The sequence below is a fragment of the Orycteropus afer genome, unplaced genomic scaffold (assembly GCF_000298275.1).
Source record: "Orycteropus afer afer isolate SDZICR_OR568_19922 unplaced genomic scaffold, OryAfe1.0 scaffold00008, whole genome shotgun sequence".
NCBI classification, from domain to species: domain Eukaryota; kingdom Metazoa; phylum Chordata; class Mammalia; order Tubulidentata; family Orycteropodidae; genus Orycteropus; species Orycteropus afer.
Window position 1 is genome coordinate 25790720 of NW_006921595.1, and position 20275 is coordinate 25810994.

Genomic DNA, 20275 nt, shown 5'->3' on the forward strand with positions numbered 1-20275 from the left:
CCTAGCACTGGTATTCAGAACATATTTTCAACTTTGATTGTGTACCGACGGGGTCTTTTTGAACAAGGAGCCAAGTGTCTAATAATGTCTGAATTGAGGTCAATCATGCCTTCAGTAGGATGACACCAAAATGCTGCAGGTGTGCTTCAACATTTTGAGGTTTGGATCCTGCTTATCCAGCTTATCATTTTGGTGCTAAAGTGGTCAATTTAAGACCATGCAAATTGCAGGGTCTTCACATACAGACTGGAAGAGAAGTGTGTGAAATTATAAATAAAAAATGAAGATTCACCAACTCTAAAGAAAATGAAATTTTTCAAGCAGTAAAGATTCGCCAAATTGAAACTGAAGATCCTTTTTAGAGGTAAATACAAAAATAAGTAATGCACAGACATTTAAAAAATGGAGCAGTAACAGAACTTTATTAAAATTAGGCAACATAGGTTTGGAGTTTCAGTTGTTTGGGGTGGTGATCTTCTCCAGTCTATGTATTGTTTTTCTAAACCCTGGATTTATTTAAAGATTTTTTATTTTAAAGACTTTTTGCAGATAAAGCATGTGAGATGAATTCTTAATTTAGAAATATACTGCTCTAGTCCTGAAGTGTTTGCATCACTATTATCTTATTTCATTGCTCTAAAAATGTTTTAGTTTTAAAATAATGTTTTAATGTTTCAAAACTAATGTTTGTTTCCAAAAATAAAAATAAGGAGAAGTGGTTGCATTTCACTTCATAAAAGCTTATTTGACTATGTGTTCTTAGTAAAATGTAAGAATCTCATTTACAAACTGCTGATCCTTTTTAGGAATCTTTATTCCTGTGCGATGACAGGCATATTAGTATTTGGCAAATTTCTGTGGCAATGCAACATCATCTTAATTTTGTTTTGTATTTGAATATGGTGCATTGAGTAATTAATGTAAACTTTTGGCTTGGAGTGCCTGTGTTTGTGATTTAATAAAAAAGGAAAATTAAAGATCATGTTTATTTTTCAAAGTAATACATATTTATATGCTACCACCTGCATTGGGTAGTATGTATCTGCATTCTTTTTTCTATCAGTGAATTTCAAAGAATGTATTTAGCATTTTTTTTTTCCTTCTGAAACATTTGTGAGAAATTCATATAGCTACTCTACAGAACATAGCACTCTGGAATTTATTCGGAGTGCTAGGGGAGAGGGAGTGCTGGATAGAAGGAAATCCACCTCTACATGTCCTTCCTGGCGTTTTCATGCTCTTTCAGGAGCTGGAACAGAACTCCTCCAGTGTCAGGGCATTTGCAAGGGCCCTTCTACCATAGCATCTCCCCAGAACTTCTTATTGCTGGACTCAGAAACACCAGGAAGTATTGGGATAAGCCAAGCCCCTAATCAGCTAGGTGCTATAACAAATACTGCCCAGTCTTTTCCAAATATTGTCCATTATTTGAAAGAAGTTGCAGAATTACTAGGACAAGAAAAAATCTGTTTATGGAACTTTGTAGGACTTAAAAGAGTACTGATATTAATGCACAGTGAGACAGTTTCTGCTGAAGAGAGCATAAAGATCATAATTAGGTGATTCATTCAGTAAAACATTTTTTGAGAGTTATGAAATTGGGTGGGCATTTGGGTGTGAATTTGATTCAGAACTTCATTTCAATTTATTAGAGCTGTTTCTCAAATAGCTGCAGCTTGTTCAGGTTTTATTCCTGCCAGTTGGATATGAAGTACTGTATGTTTGGGCTCACTGTACAAAATTTGTTTCCAAAAACGTAATGTCGTGCTGCTTTCCATCCACTGGACCAGTAGGGGTAGGAAGATCTGATTTGAAGCCAATACAAAATGCAGAACTGAATAGATTGGATTGTTCAGACATTAGGCCTTCCTTCCCTTTTCTTACCCTCTTCCAGATGGAGAACCACTTTCCTCCCAGGGCACTTTCTCCTGGTAGTTAGACTGTGAAGATGAGGATTGTTTAGGAACCCCACTGAGGAAGTACTATTATATTAAGTTTGGACATTAAAATTTAGGAACATGAAGCAATACGTTCTGCATTTAGTGTTTTTATTTTTCAATTAATGATGCTTTTAAAATTAGGAATACAACTTTCTGTCTTTTGATTCAGCTCTTTGTTTTATTGATATTGCACCTCACTTTCCCACCTCAACTACAAAGTAGGTAGCCCATGTCATTGAACTTAAGGTAGACTTGAAACACCTTTTCAAGCATCAAGTGTTTTAAAATGTTAACCATATTGCATATACATCTTTCTAATGTGCATTACACACTGCCCTTCTTAAACACAGTGTGTTTCACATGATTTTGCTTTTCCATAACAATTAAGGGTCATCATTTACAAATGCCATTTACCACACTTTGTTAAAATGGAGTAATGCCTTCTGTTATTATTGAATCTGTGCCCTTATTACTAAAGGCCTTTGAATGTTTTGGCCTCTGATTTCTTTTATCAGATTTTACCATTTTACTATTGGATTGGCTAATGGCAATCCATGGCAGTCCTTTGCTTGTAGACAATCCTTATATGCTGTCTTATGCATGTAGATGTGTCTTTGTGTCTATTTAGCTCTTTTTTGTTTGTTTGTTTTCCCCTAAGAAACCACTTAGTGTATGTGCTAATGAAGCAAGTACCATAAGACTCAACTTAGAAGTAATAAGGTTTATGAGCCATCTTACTCTAGCATGATTTCATTAATCTAGGGGAAAAAGAGAAATATTTCCAGCAGTGTTATAATTACAGGTACGGGGCTTAAGACTTCTACAAATTTTGCGGGACAAGATTTAATACATAACACGTCATGTTTCATTTGACCCTATCAACAACTCCATGAAGGAGGCTTTATTATCATCCTCATTTTATAGGTGGGGAAACTGAAGCAGAGAGAGCTAAAGTGACTTGCTCAGTGTTACAGCTGTTAATTGGCAGTGCCAGGATTTGAACCCAGGCAGATTTAGATGTCTACTAGCTTTGCCAGTATGTCATACTGTCTGAGAATGAGTAGTTTAGTACCTAAGTCACAAGTGTAAAATGAGTTTTATAGTACTTATATTCACCAATTAGACATGATGTGTGTGTGCACATGTGTTCCTAGCTGTGTTTTAGATACAGGATAGGAAATTCATGTAGCAAGCAAATAAGTGAATTTAATGATTCAATTAAATTTAATGATTAATTAAATTAATCAAGAGATGATGGAGAATGAAGTGGTAGGGAATGTTGTGAGGCCTGCAGACGGTAGGCAAACCCAGTTTCTGGCCAAAGGAGCAGCTGATAATGGGCTAGGTAAACTTCTACCTTCCTTGTCAGGCTGGAAATTGGACACAGTATTTCTGGATATTCATTCTGTTTTTTCTAGAGAAAGGAGAAGTCCAGATCTTTTAATGTGACACCTGCTGATTTTAAAATGTTCACAATGAATTATAATTATTTGAAAGGACTCTGTGAACCAAACAGAATGGTTAGCAACCTCTGGTTTAGATCATTGGGGCTGGTAGATAAGTGACCTTCAGTTGAGTGAGAATTGTCTCTATCTTTATATCACCAGTGTTTTTGAAGAGGTAAGAGACAAACCCAAAAGCCAGAATACTTGGCCATTCTGTTAATTAAGGTTCATAATGCACTATACTCTGTAGAGGAAGTTGAATTATTTAGAGTACTTTTAAGAAATAACTGTCTTGTGAGGGTGTAACATAACCAGAAGGCTCTACACCATAGACTATGAGGAAACCTGGTTACTGCTTTCAGCTCTGCCTCTCACACTGATTTCAGCTCTGCCTCTCACCACTAGTTTCCAAGTCTGCAGAAACCTGATCTTGGGTGAGAATGTGAGTTTCAAGAGTGTCCTAGAGTTGTCCAGATTACATCTCATCCTTTATTCAAATACCAAACTCACTGCCATTGAGTCGTTGCTGACTCATAGTGACACTTTAGGGCAGAGTAGATCTGCCCATAGGTTTTCTAAGGCTGTAAATCTTTATGGCAGTCATGGCCTCATCTTTCTCCTATGCAGCAGTTGGTGGGTTCAAACCACCAAACTTTTTGATTAGCAGCTGAGTCCTTTAACCACTATGCCACCAGAGCTTCTTTTATTTCACATAGGCACTCGTCAATGCCATTGAGACACTTCTGCAATACCACGTGCAGTGGCTGTTACTGACGAGAGTTTAGTATTAAGAAAACAAAACAAAACAAAACAAACCATCAAAGGTTGATACCGCATTCTGAGAACTACACGGTTTCACGGAGACTCGGTACTGTTTTTAAACAGCCCAGGAAGTTCCTTGCAGGTTCTGAGGATCTGCTTACTCTAGGGAGCAAAGTGGTGGCAGATCGATGATGGTTGGCCTCACCCCAATGAAAATAAATCCACTGCTATCAAGTCATTTGCGACTCTTAGTGCCCTTATAGGACAGAGCAGAGCTGCCCTATAGCATTTCCAAGTCTGTAAATCTTTATAGAAGCAGACTGACTCATCTTTCTCCAATGAAAACAGCTCCACTTTTATCCCTTTTACCTTCTGGGCTGCCACTTATGATTCCTTTAATACAAAGGTTTTTTTTTGTATTAGCTCAGTCTCTAAAACTTGATTATATCTAATGTCATCTTCAATTCCAGAGATCTGAGATTGATACCAAGGGGTGAGAGTGTTCCTTACTTTGCTCTTGTTATTGCCACTAAACATCATCTTATGTGTTTCCCAAATCATAAGGGCAAGCTACGTATGGTATCTTTCCCAATGACAATCCTCCTTTAAAAACTGTGTCATCTCTTTTATAACTGCTCTACTTAAAAGGATATTATTTAAGAAAAAAATAAATATCAACTTTCTGGGCTATGGTCTAAATTCCTCTCTCAGAAATATTATCAGTGAATGTATTTCCAGATGCTGCAAATAATGGAAAATCATGAAAACTTGAATCAGGGTCCCGGTCCTTAAATGTGTTTCAGTTTGCATTTTGATAGCAGTTTAGAAATGTTATCGCTTATTTTGTCACAGACATAATTCACATCTTTCTTCAGGCACTGTAAACAAGAGAAATGGTTTAATGGCCCCATAAAGGCACTCTGCTGATAGCTGAGATTAGGCCCTTTTGTAATGGATGTTGGTGTGTGTATGCGTGAGTGTGATGTGTACACAGTGGGGTTGGGGAGGGCTTGGAAGAGGTAAATGTACTGGAGAAGAATCTTTGAAAGGCTCTGATGCAGCTGAAGTGGCGGCTGTTTTTCTGTATGTCTTGGAAGATGGATTTGCAGAGCATGTGACATGATTGCCTTTATTTGTATCCTTTGCTTCTGGAATTTAACTGAGTACTAATTGAGGTCATTGCCATCCATTTGTCACCTGAAATTGAAGTGATATTAACTTAAAGTGAATGTTTTTCATCTAGGGAGTGTATTCCTACACTATATATATTTGTATAAAAGGCTGCATACATTTTTCATGCCTTGCTTGTATCAGGTCTTAAATAATCTAATTTATGAACACCATTTACTACTCCCCCAACCTTTTTAAAGATTTTTTTTAAAAATTGCTGCTCAAGCTAAGTGAAAATTTTTTACAAGCACTTTTGGGTGCACAGCATGATTTGTTTTGACTTTCTCAATTATGTTTTTTAAGGAGATCTAAAAAAATTCCCCCTGTCATACATCACCCTTTTGAAGTGAATGCCTTGAAATTCTCAAAGCACATACGTGTGTAGTATTTTAGTCTCAATATCATGTCATTTTTCATACCTAGTTTATGTATGTCCTGTAAATTGACTACCCATTTGAAAAGCCTGCACGTTTTTGGTATTGAGAGTTAGAGTAAACAAAGAGTTAAGAGACAAGTTAAATGTCTTGTTGACTGGCTTAGCTATAATCTATCACTCAAACTCACTGCCATCAAGTTGAATTTACTCATAGTGACCCCTCCTTGGGTTTCTGAGGTGGGATCTCTATGGAAGTAGATTGCCTAACCTCCCTTCTGAGGAGTGGCTGATGGGTTTGAACCCCCAGCCTTTTGGTTAGCAGTCAAATGCCTTAGGCACTATGCCACCAGAGCTCCTAATCTATCACTAGCAGGCATCATTGTGTCATCCATCAACTTTTATGTTTTCTTTTTCCTTTTTCATTGTGGACTGTATTCTAGAACACAGATCAGCCAACATTTCTTATCAATAATTGGAGAGTCAATATTTTAGGCCTTATGGGTAATATGCAAAAGGACCTCTGGTGGTGTAGTGAATAAGGAAGTAGTGTAGTGGATAACCGGAAGATCAGCAGTTGAAACCCACCAGCCGCTCCACAGAAGGAAGACAGGGCAATCTACTTACATAAAGATTGGAAACCCAATAGGGGTCACTATGAGTCAGAAACGACTTGATGGCAGTGAGGTTGCTTCCCCCCCCCCCCCCGTTGGGTCATATGAGCTCTGTCACAACTACTCAAACTTGTTGCTCTGGCGTAGTATCAAAAAGCAACCATAGGTCCTAAACAAATGGGCACAGGACACTGTTTCAATAAAAGTTCATTTACAAAAGCAGGTGGCTGGCTGGCTTTTGCATGTGAGCTGTAATTTGCCAACACCAACCCTTAACCTAGAAGAAGGAGTCACTGGGTGCAAACGATTAATATACTCCTCAACTGATCGAAAAGTTGGTGGTTTGAGTATATACAGATACACCTCAGTAAAAAGGTCTACCAGTTTACTTCTGAAAAATCAGCCATTGAAAACTCTATGGAGCACAGTTCTCCTTGGACACACTTGGAGTCGCCATGAGTTGGAAATGACTCAATGGCAACAATTTTTTTTTTTTTTTGGTTGTAGAACAATGTATGGCAAATTTTTCCAAAAGAAAATTTTTGCGCAGACCAACAATCTCAACATCAAAATAAGCAGACTTTTGCAAGCAGTTTTTCAAGACTCTGAATTACTAGCTAGTTTTCCTCTAAAACCTATAGACTTGATTCCAACACTTAGTTCTGTTTAGAGAAGTAATTAAAAGTGTGATGTTTATCTCTTCGTAGTGTAATTGTTTTGTATTAAAAGAATAGTTACTCAATTTCATTCTTACAGACTTGGGAGGAAAACAAAGTGAAAGGTCAAAGCCAAGACAACTGATCACTGTATTTACATTCATTGTCCACATATTAAAGGAGATCCTTTCATCACTTGTGACATTTTGGTTATGAAAGTCTCCAGAAAGCTTTGGAAGTTGCATAGCAATATTTTTCCTGGAATATATGAATGGTGTGAATATTTTAGAAGCCTTTGGTCACAGTAATAAATTGAAAGAAAGCAGAATTCGTAGGAACAAGCATGATTGTTTTGCAGAAGTGTTTTCGTTTAGGCACAAGTGCCAAGAAGACATTACTAAAATCATGTATACAGATATATGTATTGCCTACACATGAGTTAATTAAATTTAAAGAATCCTGGCTAGTATATTTGTTAGGCTAAAACACTTTTTAAAAACCTAAATAAAGTTCTAATTAGTCTTAAAAGGGGGCGGGGACAGTGCTTGTTCAGCGGTAGACTTCTTGCCTTCTGTACGGAGAAAATGGTTTGACTCCTAGCCAGTGGGCCTCAAGAATAGCCACCACTCTTCTGTCTCAACTGTTGAGGCTTGGGTGTTGCTGTGATTCTGAACAGATATCAGCAGAGCTTCCAGATTAAAAGAGATTAAGAAGAAAGGTCTGGTGATATACTCTGAAAATAAACCAGTGAAAACCCTATGGATCACAACTATATGACCCTGTTGTACATGGAGTTGCCATGACAACAGCTAACAACAAGACCAATAGATTATATGAAGTCTCAATGGTAAGAATGGTTTTACTGTTTATTTTCATTTCCTAGCTCCATATTCTCCCCCACTCTTCAGCACCTGGTGTAGTATCTGGGACATAGCCGTTTGAGTAAGTTATTACTGAAGAAATGAATGATAAAGAAACACATGCTATCATGTTATGGTGGTGCTCAAGTATGAAGGAAATTATAAGTTGTATGTAAGTGAATTTGAGTTTTATGCTCAAGGGTTCAAGAGTTGCATTCAGAAGCCCAGAGTTCTAATGCTTAATCTGTTAAATTACTCTTTGGCCTTTAGCTAGACATCACACTTACCTTCATTATGCCTTTTAAAAAGAAATTCATCTGCAAACAGGAATGGTAATAAGTGTTCTTGTCTTGGGTAATGTGAAGGTTTTTTGAAAACTGTAAAATAAGATGTAAATTTAAGGGATTTTTAAAATGGCGTAGCTAGGGTTTTCCATGGGAGCTCTGGTAGCCTAGTGGCTAAGACACTTGCCTGCTAACCAGACGGCTGGCGGTTCAAACCCACCAGCCACTCCTCGGAAGGAAGGTTGGGCAATCTACTTCCGTAGTGATACTGCCTTGGAAACCCAAGGAGGGGTCGCTATGAGTCGGGTTTGACTCGACGGCAAACAACAACAACAACAAGGGTTTTCCATCAGAATTCCAAACTCAATCAATGTTTGATAAGTCAACACCTACCAATAAACATGTTAGCTTTCTTCATCATCTTCACAATAGAAATATAACCAGAAACTCAATTCATGAGTTTCCTTGTTTATTTTCTAGATTAACATTAATCGGTTGATTATAAAAAAATCATCTGTTTTCAATTTGAGGATGTAAATAATGCTCCAATGTCATGATTGTTTAGGAAATTGTTCTATGAACAAATATGAAATTCATTATGTCCATTTATATTTGAAATGTTCCACTGTGATTTTTGAATTATGTGTCTACGTTCACCTAAAGACCTAGTTGTCTGCCAGCACTGTTCAACTTGGAAAGCTCTGGCCATTTCTGTGCTCCACTAGCATGGCAGAAAAGTTGAGCTGCAGTCCTAAAATGCAGGTGGGAAAAGAATGGAAGCAAGATGTTGCCTCATACTTCCACGGTTCTCAAGTGAAAACGATTACTAACTTGACTGATAATTGACAATGAATCCCATAACCCCAAGTAAACTTTTGAATTTAGAAGTGGTTAAGTTTATTATGGAAGTGCATTTTTTAAAGTTCTGGTATTTTGGTGCTCTTAAATTTAACCATTAGAAGAACTCAGTCATCATTAGTCATCCTTAAGATGTGGTTTTAAAGGTCAAGCCTCTATTAAGGAAAAAATGCAAGACACATCTCTTCAGTGTTCTTTCTACTTCTCCTCCCAGAGATCTGATTATCCGGAGGAGTTGTGGATCATAAAAGTTTGCATGGAAAACATGTCTGAGGAATGCCTGAGGTCGACTGCCGATTTCACAGATGAATTATCTGAACTGTCTGAAGTCAGGGATAAAGATCTAATATAACATCATTTTGTGCCATCAGTTCATTGTAAATGAAATGAAGGAGTTAACTCACTTGATTTGATACACTTGAAGAAGGAAAGATTCACTTTAATTAAAACTACAAACAATGCAGATGCCTGTAGCTTTCCTTTCCAGACCCAGTGAGGACAGTATAGTAAGCAAAATGAAATGTACCTAGCAGCCCCAGCAGCAGGCTGGAGCCGTGTTCAGCGTAAGTAATTTAATTAGTGTTGATCATGACTCCAGATGATGGTGATTTGATAAGGAATAATTTAGTACTTAACAGCCTTTTACATGCACCAACTCCATGTGGGAAGGTAAAGCAAATTGCACAAAATGAATGTGCTGCTTTCACTTGTGCCTGTGCCAGTGAGCTGGAAAACTGCCTGTTAGCAGACGCTCCGGCTCTCAGCTCTGTGATGAAATACCCAATACATTCTCAGCTCAGCCCTCTCTGAAGCCTCTATCTGACCTTCTTAAGGAACATAAGAGAAATAATTTTTTTGTAGCATCGACTCTCCAGGTAGAAAGAAAGCTAAAATAAGGAAAGTAAAATAGGATGTAGTTCTTGTTCAAAAATGTTGAAGATCTTCAAGTTGGCTTCCTCTTTTTTCTCCAAACACGCAGCAATAAAAAAATTTTAAAAAAATAAATAAAATAATTCTCGCCAACTCAAATTCATTTGCATTACTTATTTAGCTTATGATTTTAAAATTTCACAGTTCTGAGGGCCCATGATGATTAAGAGGCCCACACACGTTGAATGTGTTTTTGGAAAGAGAGGAGTCCTAAACACTTGGAGTTGGAGAACCTCTAAGAATCCTTAAGTATAGGTATCTAAGGGGAAGGAATACCTTTGTTAGATTTCTAAAAAAATGTCTCTTTAAGTATTGGACCTATTTAAATGCAGAATACATTGATTGGATTCAGGTGGATCCATATGGATTCAAAATCTGTCGAATTATGAGAATCACAGACATTTGTATGAGCTATAGAATCCTAACACAGATTCCAGAATTTCTGGTGATGGGATCTCTATCTGTGGTTTTTTAAAAGCTCACTGGTAATTTGATGATCAGCCAGTTTGGGAATGCTGTATTTAGGATCGGCTTGCCTCTGATGATACTTTAGGAATTCCTGTGCCTTTTCTTCTCAGGTCATTTTGGAAAGCTCATGAGGCCTGTATGAGAGCCATAGAACCCCAAAGTAGTAGTACACTAAGATGAATTGTGCCTTTTACTTCTTGGTCTGTGCTAGTGGATGTCTTGGTGGAAAGCTGGTGTCATGCTAAAAAGCATTCCTGACAGTGGCCCAGACTTGCCTCCTCTCCTGTAACCCATCTGGAATAATTTCTCCTATGAAATTGTAGTGCATTCTCAGATGTCTCTGCTGGACCCTGAGGCTAACCAGTAACTAGTTGCCACTGAGTTGATTCTGAGCCATGATGACCCCGTGTGTTTTAGAGTAGAAGTGCTCTCCCTAGGAGTTTCAAAACTCAGAAAGTGCGCTCCCTAGGAGTTTCAAGACTTCAGAAACAGATCTCTAGGTCTTCTGAGGCAACTTTGGGTGGGTTTGAGCTACCAGTCTGTCAACTAGCAGCCCTAACTACCTAATCATCTGTGCAACACAGGGATACCTACCCTGAGGCTATATTTATTCAAAATATCTCATTGTGTAGCATTAATTTATGCACCTCAAATTTCTTTTAACATTTTCATTGAGCTTAAAGCATGCATTCATTATAATACAAACCCCATAAAAGTGTACACATTGATTAATTTTTTTGTTGTCAGGTGCTATCGTCAGTTCTGACTCATAGTGACATGATATATAACAGAACAAAACACTGCCCAGTCCTGTCCCATCCTCACAATCATTACTATTTTGAGTCCACTGTTGCAGCTACTGGGTCTTCCTCTTTTTCACTGACCCTCTGCATTACTGAGCATGGTGTTCTTCTCCAGAGACAGGCCCCTCCGTAGAACACGTTCAAAGTATGTGAGACAAAATTTCTCCATCCTCACTTCTAAAGAGCATTCTGTCTGTATGTCTTCCAAGACAGATTTATTCATTCTTCTTTCAGTCCGTGGTATAATCAATATTCTTTGTAACACCCTAATTCAAAGACATCAATTCTTTTTAGGTCTTCCTTGTTCACTGTTCAACTTTTGCATGTATATGAGGCAATTGAAAATATCAGGGTTTGGGTCAGAAACACTTTAGTCCTGAAAGTGACGTCTTTGCTTTTTAACACTTTAAGAGTTCTTTTGCAGATTTGCCTAATGCAATATTTCTTTTGATTTCTTGACTGCTACTTCCAGGAGCATTGTTTGTAGATCTAAATAAAATAAACTTCAAACTTTTCTCCATTTATCATGAGATAAATGTCTATTGGTCCATTTGTAATGATTAATGTTTTCTTTATCTTAAGATGTGCATACTGAATACTGTAGTCTTTAATCTTCATCAGTAAGTGCTTCAAGTCCTCTTCACTTTCAGCCAGCAAGGTTGTGTCATCTGCACATCACAGGTTGTTAATGAGTCTTTCTCCAAACCTGGTACCATGTTCTTCTTCATATGGTCCACTTTCTTGGATTATTTGCTCAGTATAAAAATTGAATAAGTATGGTGAAGGATACAGCCCTGATCACCTTTTCTGATTTTAAACCACACAAATTCCCTTGTTCTGTTCAAACAACTACCTCTTGGTCTAAGTACAGATTCTGCATGAGCACAATGAAGTGTTCTAGAATTCCCACTTTTTGCCTTGTTAGCCATAATTTGTTATGACCTACAGTTGAATGCCTTTCCATATGAATTTTACATGAGCACATATCAATATAACCTCTACCCTGAGTAAAATGTCAATTTCCAGTACTGTAGAAAGTTAGTAGTGCCTTTGCAGTCAGTAACACTCTTATGCTTCAAAATGGGGATTCTCCATTTTTAATTAGTTTTCTTTTTTGTGGACATTCATATACATGCACTCACTATATATGATATAGTCTGCAACTTGGCTTCTTTTACTCAGCTCTATATCTGAGATATTTATCTATGTTTTTGCATATGTCAGTAATTTATTCCTTTATATTTAGCCATAATAATCTCTTGTATAAATATGACACTATTTACCCATTCTGCTGATGAACCTATGAAGTTTTCCATTTTTGTGCAATTATGAGTAAAGCTACTATGAACATTCTTTATTATTTTTGCTTTTATTCTGATAGGGTGAAAATTTACAGAGCAAATTCATTTTTCATACAGCACTACTATGAAAACTCTTATACATGTATTTTAGTGAATATAGTCACTCATTTCTCTTTGATATATACATTGCTGGGTGACAGGGTAGATTTATATCAAGCATTGGTAGACATTCCCTGAAAGTTTCTAAAGTGGTAATTCCAATTTATAGTTTCATCAGCTTATATGAAACTTCCTGTGGCTTTGTCAAATTCACCACAACTTAATAATGTCAAGCCTTTGTAGTTTAGCCATTCTATTGTTGTTGTTGTTTGCTGTCGAGTCGGCCCCGACTCATAGCAACCCTTCCTTGGGTTTCCGAGGCAGTATCACTACAGAAGTAGGATTTCCCAACCTTCCTTCCGAGGAGTGGCTGGTGGGTTTGAACCGCCAGCCTTCTGGTGAGCAGTCAAGTGCCTCAGGCACTATGCTACCGGAGCTCCTAGCCATTCTATTAGATCTATGGTAATACCTCGCATGGTTTTATTTACAGTTTCCTGATAAGTAAAAATATGTGTGTGTGTGTGTGTGTGTGTATTTTTGTTTATTCTGTTTTGGATATCCTCTTTTATGAAGTGCCTATTCAAGTCTTTTTGCCAGTTTTTAATTGGGTCTTTTTTGTAACTATTATGTAGAAATTTTTATGGTATTGAGTATGAGTTCTTTGTCAGATATTTATATTATAAATATCCTCTGCCAGTCCTATTACTTTTGACTGTTGTAATTGTGTCTTTTGATAAAGAGAATTCTTAATTTCAATAAAGCTTAATATATATTTTTTTATTTTATTATTTTTATGGCTATTGCTTTTGAGCTAATCATCTTTTCACTACTTTTTTCTATCTTGAGGTCCCAAAGACTTTTAAATGCAAGAATTGCAGAATAGTCTCCAGTATGTATGATTTTTTTTTTTTTATAAACCTAATAAACTTCGAGACATAGTGAACACTCATTAGTTTCTCGGGTCTTAATCAATTATTATATATAGTTGATCTCTCAGATGTAATGTGATTTATTCCTTCTTTGAATGATAAATTGAGTTCCTTATGTGTTGTCACTGTTTTTCCTTAAGAAAATTTGACATTCTAGTACTAATTCAAAGTGCTAAAACTTGGATGTACACATTTTACTGTATACAATCAAAGAAATAACAAACCGTAAAAACTTTATTAAAGAGACAACAAATACACTTTTAATACATTTCAAAGATTACGTCATATAATATTTCTCATTCGGACAAGTACAAACATAAATACATATATATATATGTATGTAAAGAATTTTCTTACACAAGGGTACTTTGGATTCTTATCTTCAAATTTAAAAATTTTATTGTGGAAAATGGGAGCTCTGGTAGCATAGTGCCTAAGGCATTTAACTGCTAACCAGAAGCCTGGTGTTTCAAACCTACCAGCCACTCCTGGGAAGGAAGATTGGGTAATCTACTTCCATAGAGATGCGCCTCAGAAACCCAAGGAGGGGTCACTATGAATTGGATTCTACTCAAGGGCAGTTGAGTTTGGGTTTTTTTGTTTTTTGTTTGTTTTTTGGTGTTATGGAAAATATAGGGCTTACATAAAAGCAAAAAAAAATATGTTACTACTACTACTACAGTCTTCAGTATGGATTTCACAACTGGACCAATAAGCAACATCATGATAAGTGGAGAAAATGTTGAAGTTGTCAAGGATTTAATTTTACTTGGATCCATAATCAACACCCATGGAAGCAGCAGTCAAGAAATCACATAATGTATTGCGTTGGACAAATCTGCTTCAAAAGACCTCTTTAAGGTGTTAAAGAGAAAAGGTGTCACTTTGAAGACAAAGGTGAGGCTGACCCAAGCCATGGTATTTTCCATCACGTCATACGCATGCATGTGAAAGCTAGACCATGAAATAAGGAATATTGAAGAAGAATTGATGGTTTTGAGTTATGATATTGGCAAAAAATATTGAATATACTTTGGATTGCTAGAAAAACAAACAAGTCTGTCTTGGATGAAGTGTAGCCAGAAAGCTCCTTAGAAATGAGGATGGCAAGAATTGCTTTGGGCATCTCGTCAGGAGGGACCAGCCCTTGAGAAGGATATCATTGCTTGGTGAAATAGAGGATTAAAGAAGATGACCCTCAACAAGATGGATTGACACAGAGGCTACCAAAATGGTCTCAAGTAGAGCAACAATTGTAAGGATGGCTCAGTGTTTTGTTCATTTGTAATAAGGTCACTATGAGTCAGAATTGACTCAATGGTACTTAACAACAACAACAACACTAATAATAATATGATTTACCCTCTAACATTTTTCTATTCTTGGTGAACTATTGTAAAGAAAATTTGATATCTTATTTTTCTTGTCTGTGCATAATTTATGAATGTCTAATACTGGGCCATTTTGTTTGTACAACATGATCCTATTATCATGGTGAAAAAAATCAACAATTCTTTAAATTATTACTTAATACCCAATCTATATCCAAATATTTTATCGATCTCAATGTTATCTTTCTGTAGGTGGTATGTTCAAATGACAATTCAAGCCAGTTATCATATTATAATTGATTTGTGAGGCTCTTAATACTCTATCTAAATGGCTAATATTACTACTTTCTAAGTTGGTAAAATGAATGCATATGAACACTCCTTATATGGAGTGTTATATTAATAGCATTATATTAATCATTGATATAACACTCCTTATATGGAGTGTTCATATGTATAACACTCCTTATACATAGTTTTACCTCACTTGTTCCTATTCCTTTTCATCCCTATTTTGTGTAATCATATTAACATGTGTGCACATATGCATACACACACATTACGTTAAGATGACACTTCAAATTGACCACCACTGTGATTATTTTATTATTATTATTAAGCTTTTCTTCATTGTTGTTGTTATTTATTGTGGAGATGATTCTAACTCACAGTGACCCCATGTGTGTAAAGTAAAACTGCTCCATAGGATTTTCAAGCATGGCCTTTTGGAAGCAGATTGCCAGGGCTGTCTTCCAAGGTGCCTCTAGGTGGGTTTGAACCAGTAGTGTTTTTGGCTAATAGTCAACTGCTTAACTCTGTGTAGCACTTAGCTTCCTAAGTTTTTCTTAGAAGTATCCAATTTAAGAGAAATTTGTTTATGTCTTTGGCCAATATGTTTTCTAGAATGTTTCAAATCATTTTGAGTACCATTGAACACTATCAAAGTTGTGTGCTTACACAAATAAATATTATAAAATTTCCAAAGCTTTATAACTCATGGGACCAGTTTTTTTATGCTGAAAATTATATATGACTTATAATACAAGATTATAATGCTGTAATTATGATATTATAATTATATATAATTATATAGAGAGTGAATAGCATTATAGACCACTAAGCTTTTCTTGCCATATATTCTTTTATGGAACATAGACATAACATTTTGTGTTCTAATCACAGTGTTTATAGGAGTTAGAATTGATTCCCAGAACTTGAGACTTTCCTCTGTTTGTTCTTTGATTACTCATATTTGTACATATTATATATGGGAAGAAAATCTATTCTGACACCTATCTTCTCCTTTTTTATCCATCCTCTATTTATACTAAAACTTAATTTTTTCTGATGGGATCTCTGATACATGTGTTTGTGTGTGCTTCATATGGAAGAATAAAATTTATACAGTATGTTATTTTATTTATTGGTTTTAAAGCTATGATTTTCCAGAAAATATACGTATTTCTTTTATTCTTCACATATTTTCTGATATAACCCTTGCATTATATTAATCATTGAATAAATTAACATAAATGCAATCTTGAATTAAATCACATATAGAAGAAAATATAATTTCATATAGAATGATCTTTTTTTTTGGTAGACTACATGTTATAAGGGAGCTCTGGTAGCGTAATGCCTAAGGCACTTGACTGCTAACCAGAAAGCTGGCAGTTCAAACCCACCAGCCACTCCTTGGAAGGAAGATGGGGCAATCTACTTCCATAGTGATACTGCCTCGGAAACCCAAGGAGGGGTCACTATGAGTCGGTTCTGACTTGACAACACATAACAACAACACATGTTATAAATACATTTCATATATTTCACCTTCATGATTCTGTTAATTGGCAAGTACATTTATACCTACAGATGAACGTTGTGCTCAAAGATGTTGAGTTTTTGAACAAAGTATCATAACTTACAACTGGATTTTGTATCCTATTTTTTTTTCTCATACTCTAGTTATCACTCTTTAAATCATTACTATTGGTGTATTTGTGATATTTTCCTTTCAATATTGCCTAAAATTCCATTGAATTCTTAAAAAATCAGTTATATATTTTTCTGTTTTACTCACTGGGAATCTTCCTGAAATATTTTAAAAACTTTTGAAAATTGAGGTTCTAGCATTATTATGGGAGCTCTGGTAGCATAGTTCCTAAGGCATTTGACTGCTAACTGGAAGACTGGAGGTTCAAACCCACCAGCGAGTCCTCAGAAGGAAGACCGGGCAATCTAATTCCGTAGAGATACTGCCTCAGAAACCCAAGGAGGGGTCACTACGAGTCAAAGTCGACTCAATGGCAGTGAGTTTGAGTGAGCATTATTATTGTCAGCTAAACATATTATCAGGAGCTCTGGTAGCATAGTACCTAAGAAACTGCTAACCAGAAAGCTTATGGTTCAAACCCACCAGCCATTCCTCGGAAGGAAGGTTGAGCAATCTATTTCCATAGTGATACTGCCTCAGAAACCCAAGGAGGGGTCGCTATGAGTCGGGTCCAACTAGACGGCACATAACAACAACAACAACAAACATATTATTAGAAGCTCTGGTGGTGTATTGGTTAAGGCATTTGGCTGCTAACCAAAAGATTAGTGGTTCAAACCCACCAGCTGCTCCATGGAAGAAAGATGTGGCAGTCTGTTTCCATAAAGATCAACAACCTTGGAAAACCAGTGGGGTCACTATGAGTTGGAATTGACTCAATGGCAATGAGTTTGGTTTTGGTTTCTGGTTTGGTAATGGTTAAAGCATTGGGCTGCTAATCAGAAGGTTGGCCATTTGAACCTACCAGCTACACTGCAGGAGAAAGATGAGGCGGTCTACTTCTGAAAAGATTTACAGCTTTGGAAACCCTACGAGGTAGTTCTACTTTATCCTTTAGTTCATTCTGAGTCGGAATCAACTCAATGGCAATGGGTTTTTTGGTTCTAAACACGTTACAAAGTTGGTTTTAAGTAGTGAGAGAATTCGAGCATACATTTTGTTACACAATAAGAGCAGAAAAAGGGTGTAAACAAGTTTTCTGGTTTATTTTCTTCCATTGAAATTAAGTGTAATTTTTCTTAGATATGCAAATTAATATAGAATATGCTACTGACATTTTAAACAAGACATGCAGAACAAATCAATATACTTAATTTCTAACTGCATATAACTTAGATGTTTATTTTTATTTTGTTTTTTAGTGGCTTTTCATGGCCTACCACTGAAAATCAAGAAAGAACCCCACAGTCCGTGTTCAGAACTTGGCTCTGCCTGCAGTCAAGAACAACCCTTTAAATTCAGCTATGGAGAAAAGTGCCTGTACAATGTCAGGTAAAGCAGCCAGATCTGTGCATAGAGGATGGTGATTCCAATTGAAACAAAAAAACCCAAGTTACTATAAAATCCCAAGTTATAATTTATGAGTTACAACTTCAGCATGTAACAGGCTAATTAGGTAATGCATTTAGCAGAACTCTGAAGAACCGTTTACCACTCGATCATACACTTTCAGAATCATTTTAAAGCAGTAATTTTTATCCAAATCATTAGTCATTTTTCTACTGCAGTGATGCATCTTGGGTTTGAAAAGAGGGTCTTACTTGGCATTAGCAGCTTTTAGAAGTTCTCATTAGAATGAATGCATTATGCACTTTAGATAGTTTGTTGAAAAATGAAACATTTGGCAGGTCTGAGCAGCACATTAGTTATCTGACAGGCTTTGCAGATGATCTATAAGATGTATTCATTCATGGACAAATGCAATAAAACTAGAATTTTATAAAGCTTAGCAGAAGCTATTATCTATTGAAAAGCCAGTTGTTCCCTTTGATGATGGTAAAGGGTGGAGCAGTAAAAGTCCATTGTTCATTTGTTGGAAAATTTGATAACATATATGTTCATTAAAAACCCTTCACAGTAAATTGCATTCTGCTACTTTTCATATTGGCCTCTAATTGCGTAAGGAGAAACTTGGCACTGTGTATTGAGCATTATTATTCTCAATCACAGCAGTAACTTAGTTCTTAAAAGGAGGCAGTTTGGAAACTTATAAAAATGATTATAAATATTTGCACTGCTTTGTAAGACATTTCAGTTCAGGTTCATAATACATTATTATCCAAAAGAGTCTTCTATTCCTTGTAAGTTTACTACGTATACTCTTTATATCCAAGATAAGATAGGATTCAAAAAGCATAAGTTTTTCAATCTCATGGCTGCTGACCAGTGCTCAGATATTCCATTACTATTCGTTCTGTAAACTTGTTTTTTATATCTGTTTTTTTTAGGAGGTTCACCAGAGCCTGAAATTATGAGGCAGCTCAGTTAAAATTGCAAAGCTTTTATTAAAAGTATATGTGTATATATATATATACACATACACACACACACACACACACACACACACACACATATATATATATATATATATTCTGGAAGCTGACTATTAAAGCATACTGAGATAATATTGGCTAATCTAATTTATTTTATAGTTTAGTTTCATTTTTGCATTTCTCCTTAAGAATATCATGTGTACAGGGCATCATTTAACATATTGAGGAATTTTTGTGCTTGCATTTCAGCATTTGATCATAAGTGTGACTTTGAAATCACTGTTTTATATTATATATTTAGCATTCATAAATTATTAGCAGTAGAGAAATTGCTTGGATGTTTTGAAGCTCCTCTTGTTGTTGTTGTTGTTTGTAGTTGTTATGTGCCATTGAGCGACCCCTCCTTGGGTTTCCGAGGCAGTATCATCACTACGGAAGTAGGATTGCCCAATCTTCCTTCTGATGGTAGCTGGTGGGTTTGAACTGCCAGCTGTCTGGTTAGCAGGAAAGTGTCTTAGCCACTATGCTACCAGAGCTCCCAAAGCTCCTCTTAGGGACCATAATTCCCACAGTGATATATGATGTATGCAAATAAATTCTAATACTATCATCACTAGGTAAACAATATAATTTCATACATTTTATGGGAAAAAATTTATATACTAGGGCTGAAGATGTCTTCTGTTCTTTCTGTTTCATTAGGAATGAAATGGGTGAAACATTTTTAAAAGAAACAGATTTTGTTGAAAATAATGGTAAAGAACATAGGTAGTCCAAATGTTTAGACTTTGTTTTAAAGTTAGAGTAGACTTACTGTTGGAGCACATGTTCCTTCATTTCTATGAAATGTTTTTGCACTTTTGATTATAATTCTTTTGAATAGATGGTACAACAGAATAAATTATAAATCAATTTAAAAATACCTGTCCTTTTTTTGAAGAAACTGTGCATTGATAAATGCCTTTCATTTAAAAAATATATATATACAGTATTTTAACCTACAAATTTTATTTTTGTTTGGAAATTTAACTAATTTTTTTTTGGGTAAAATCCTTTAAGGATTTATAAAAATCAGTTTCAAAAGCTACACATAGGAAAGCTATTTAAATTAATAATATATATTGAA

General features: G+C 35.9%; 1 protein-coding gene across 1 annotated transcript in view; it reads left to right on the top strand.

Moving 5' to 3' along the window:
• Positions 1 to 20275, top strand: part of ETV1 (ETS variant transcription factor 1) — a 106616-nt gene that overhangs the window by 40917 nt on the left and 45424 nt on the right. Inside the window, exon 5 of the mRNA XM_042781531.1 lies at positions 18019 to 18148. Coding sequence (XP_042637465.1) covers positions 18019 to 18148 — 130 coding nt within the window. The remainder of the gene's footprint in view (positions 1 to 18018; positions 18149 to 20275) is intronic.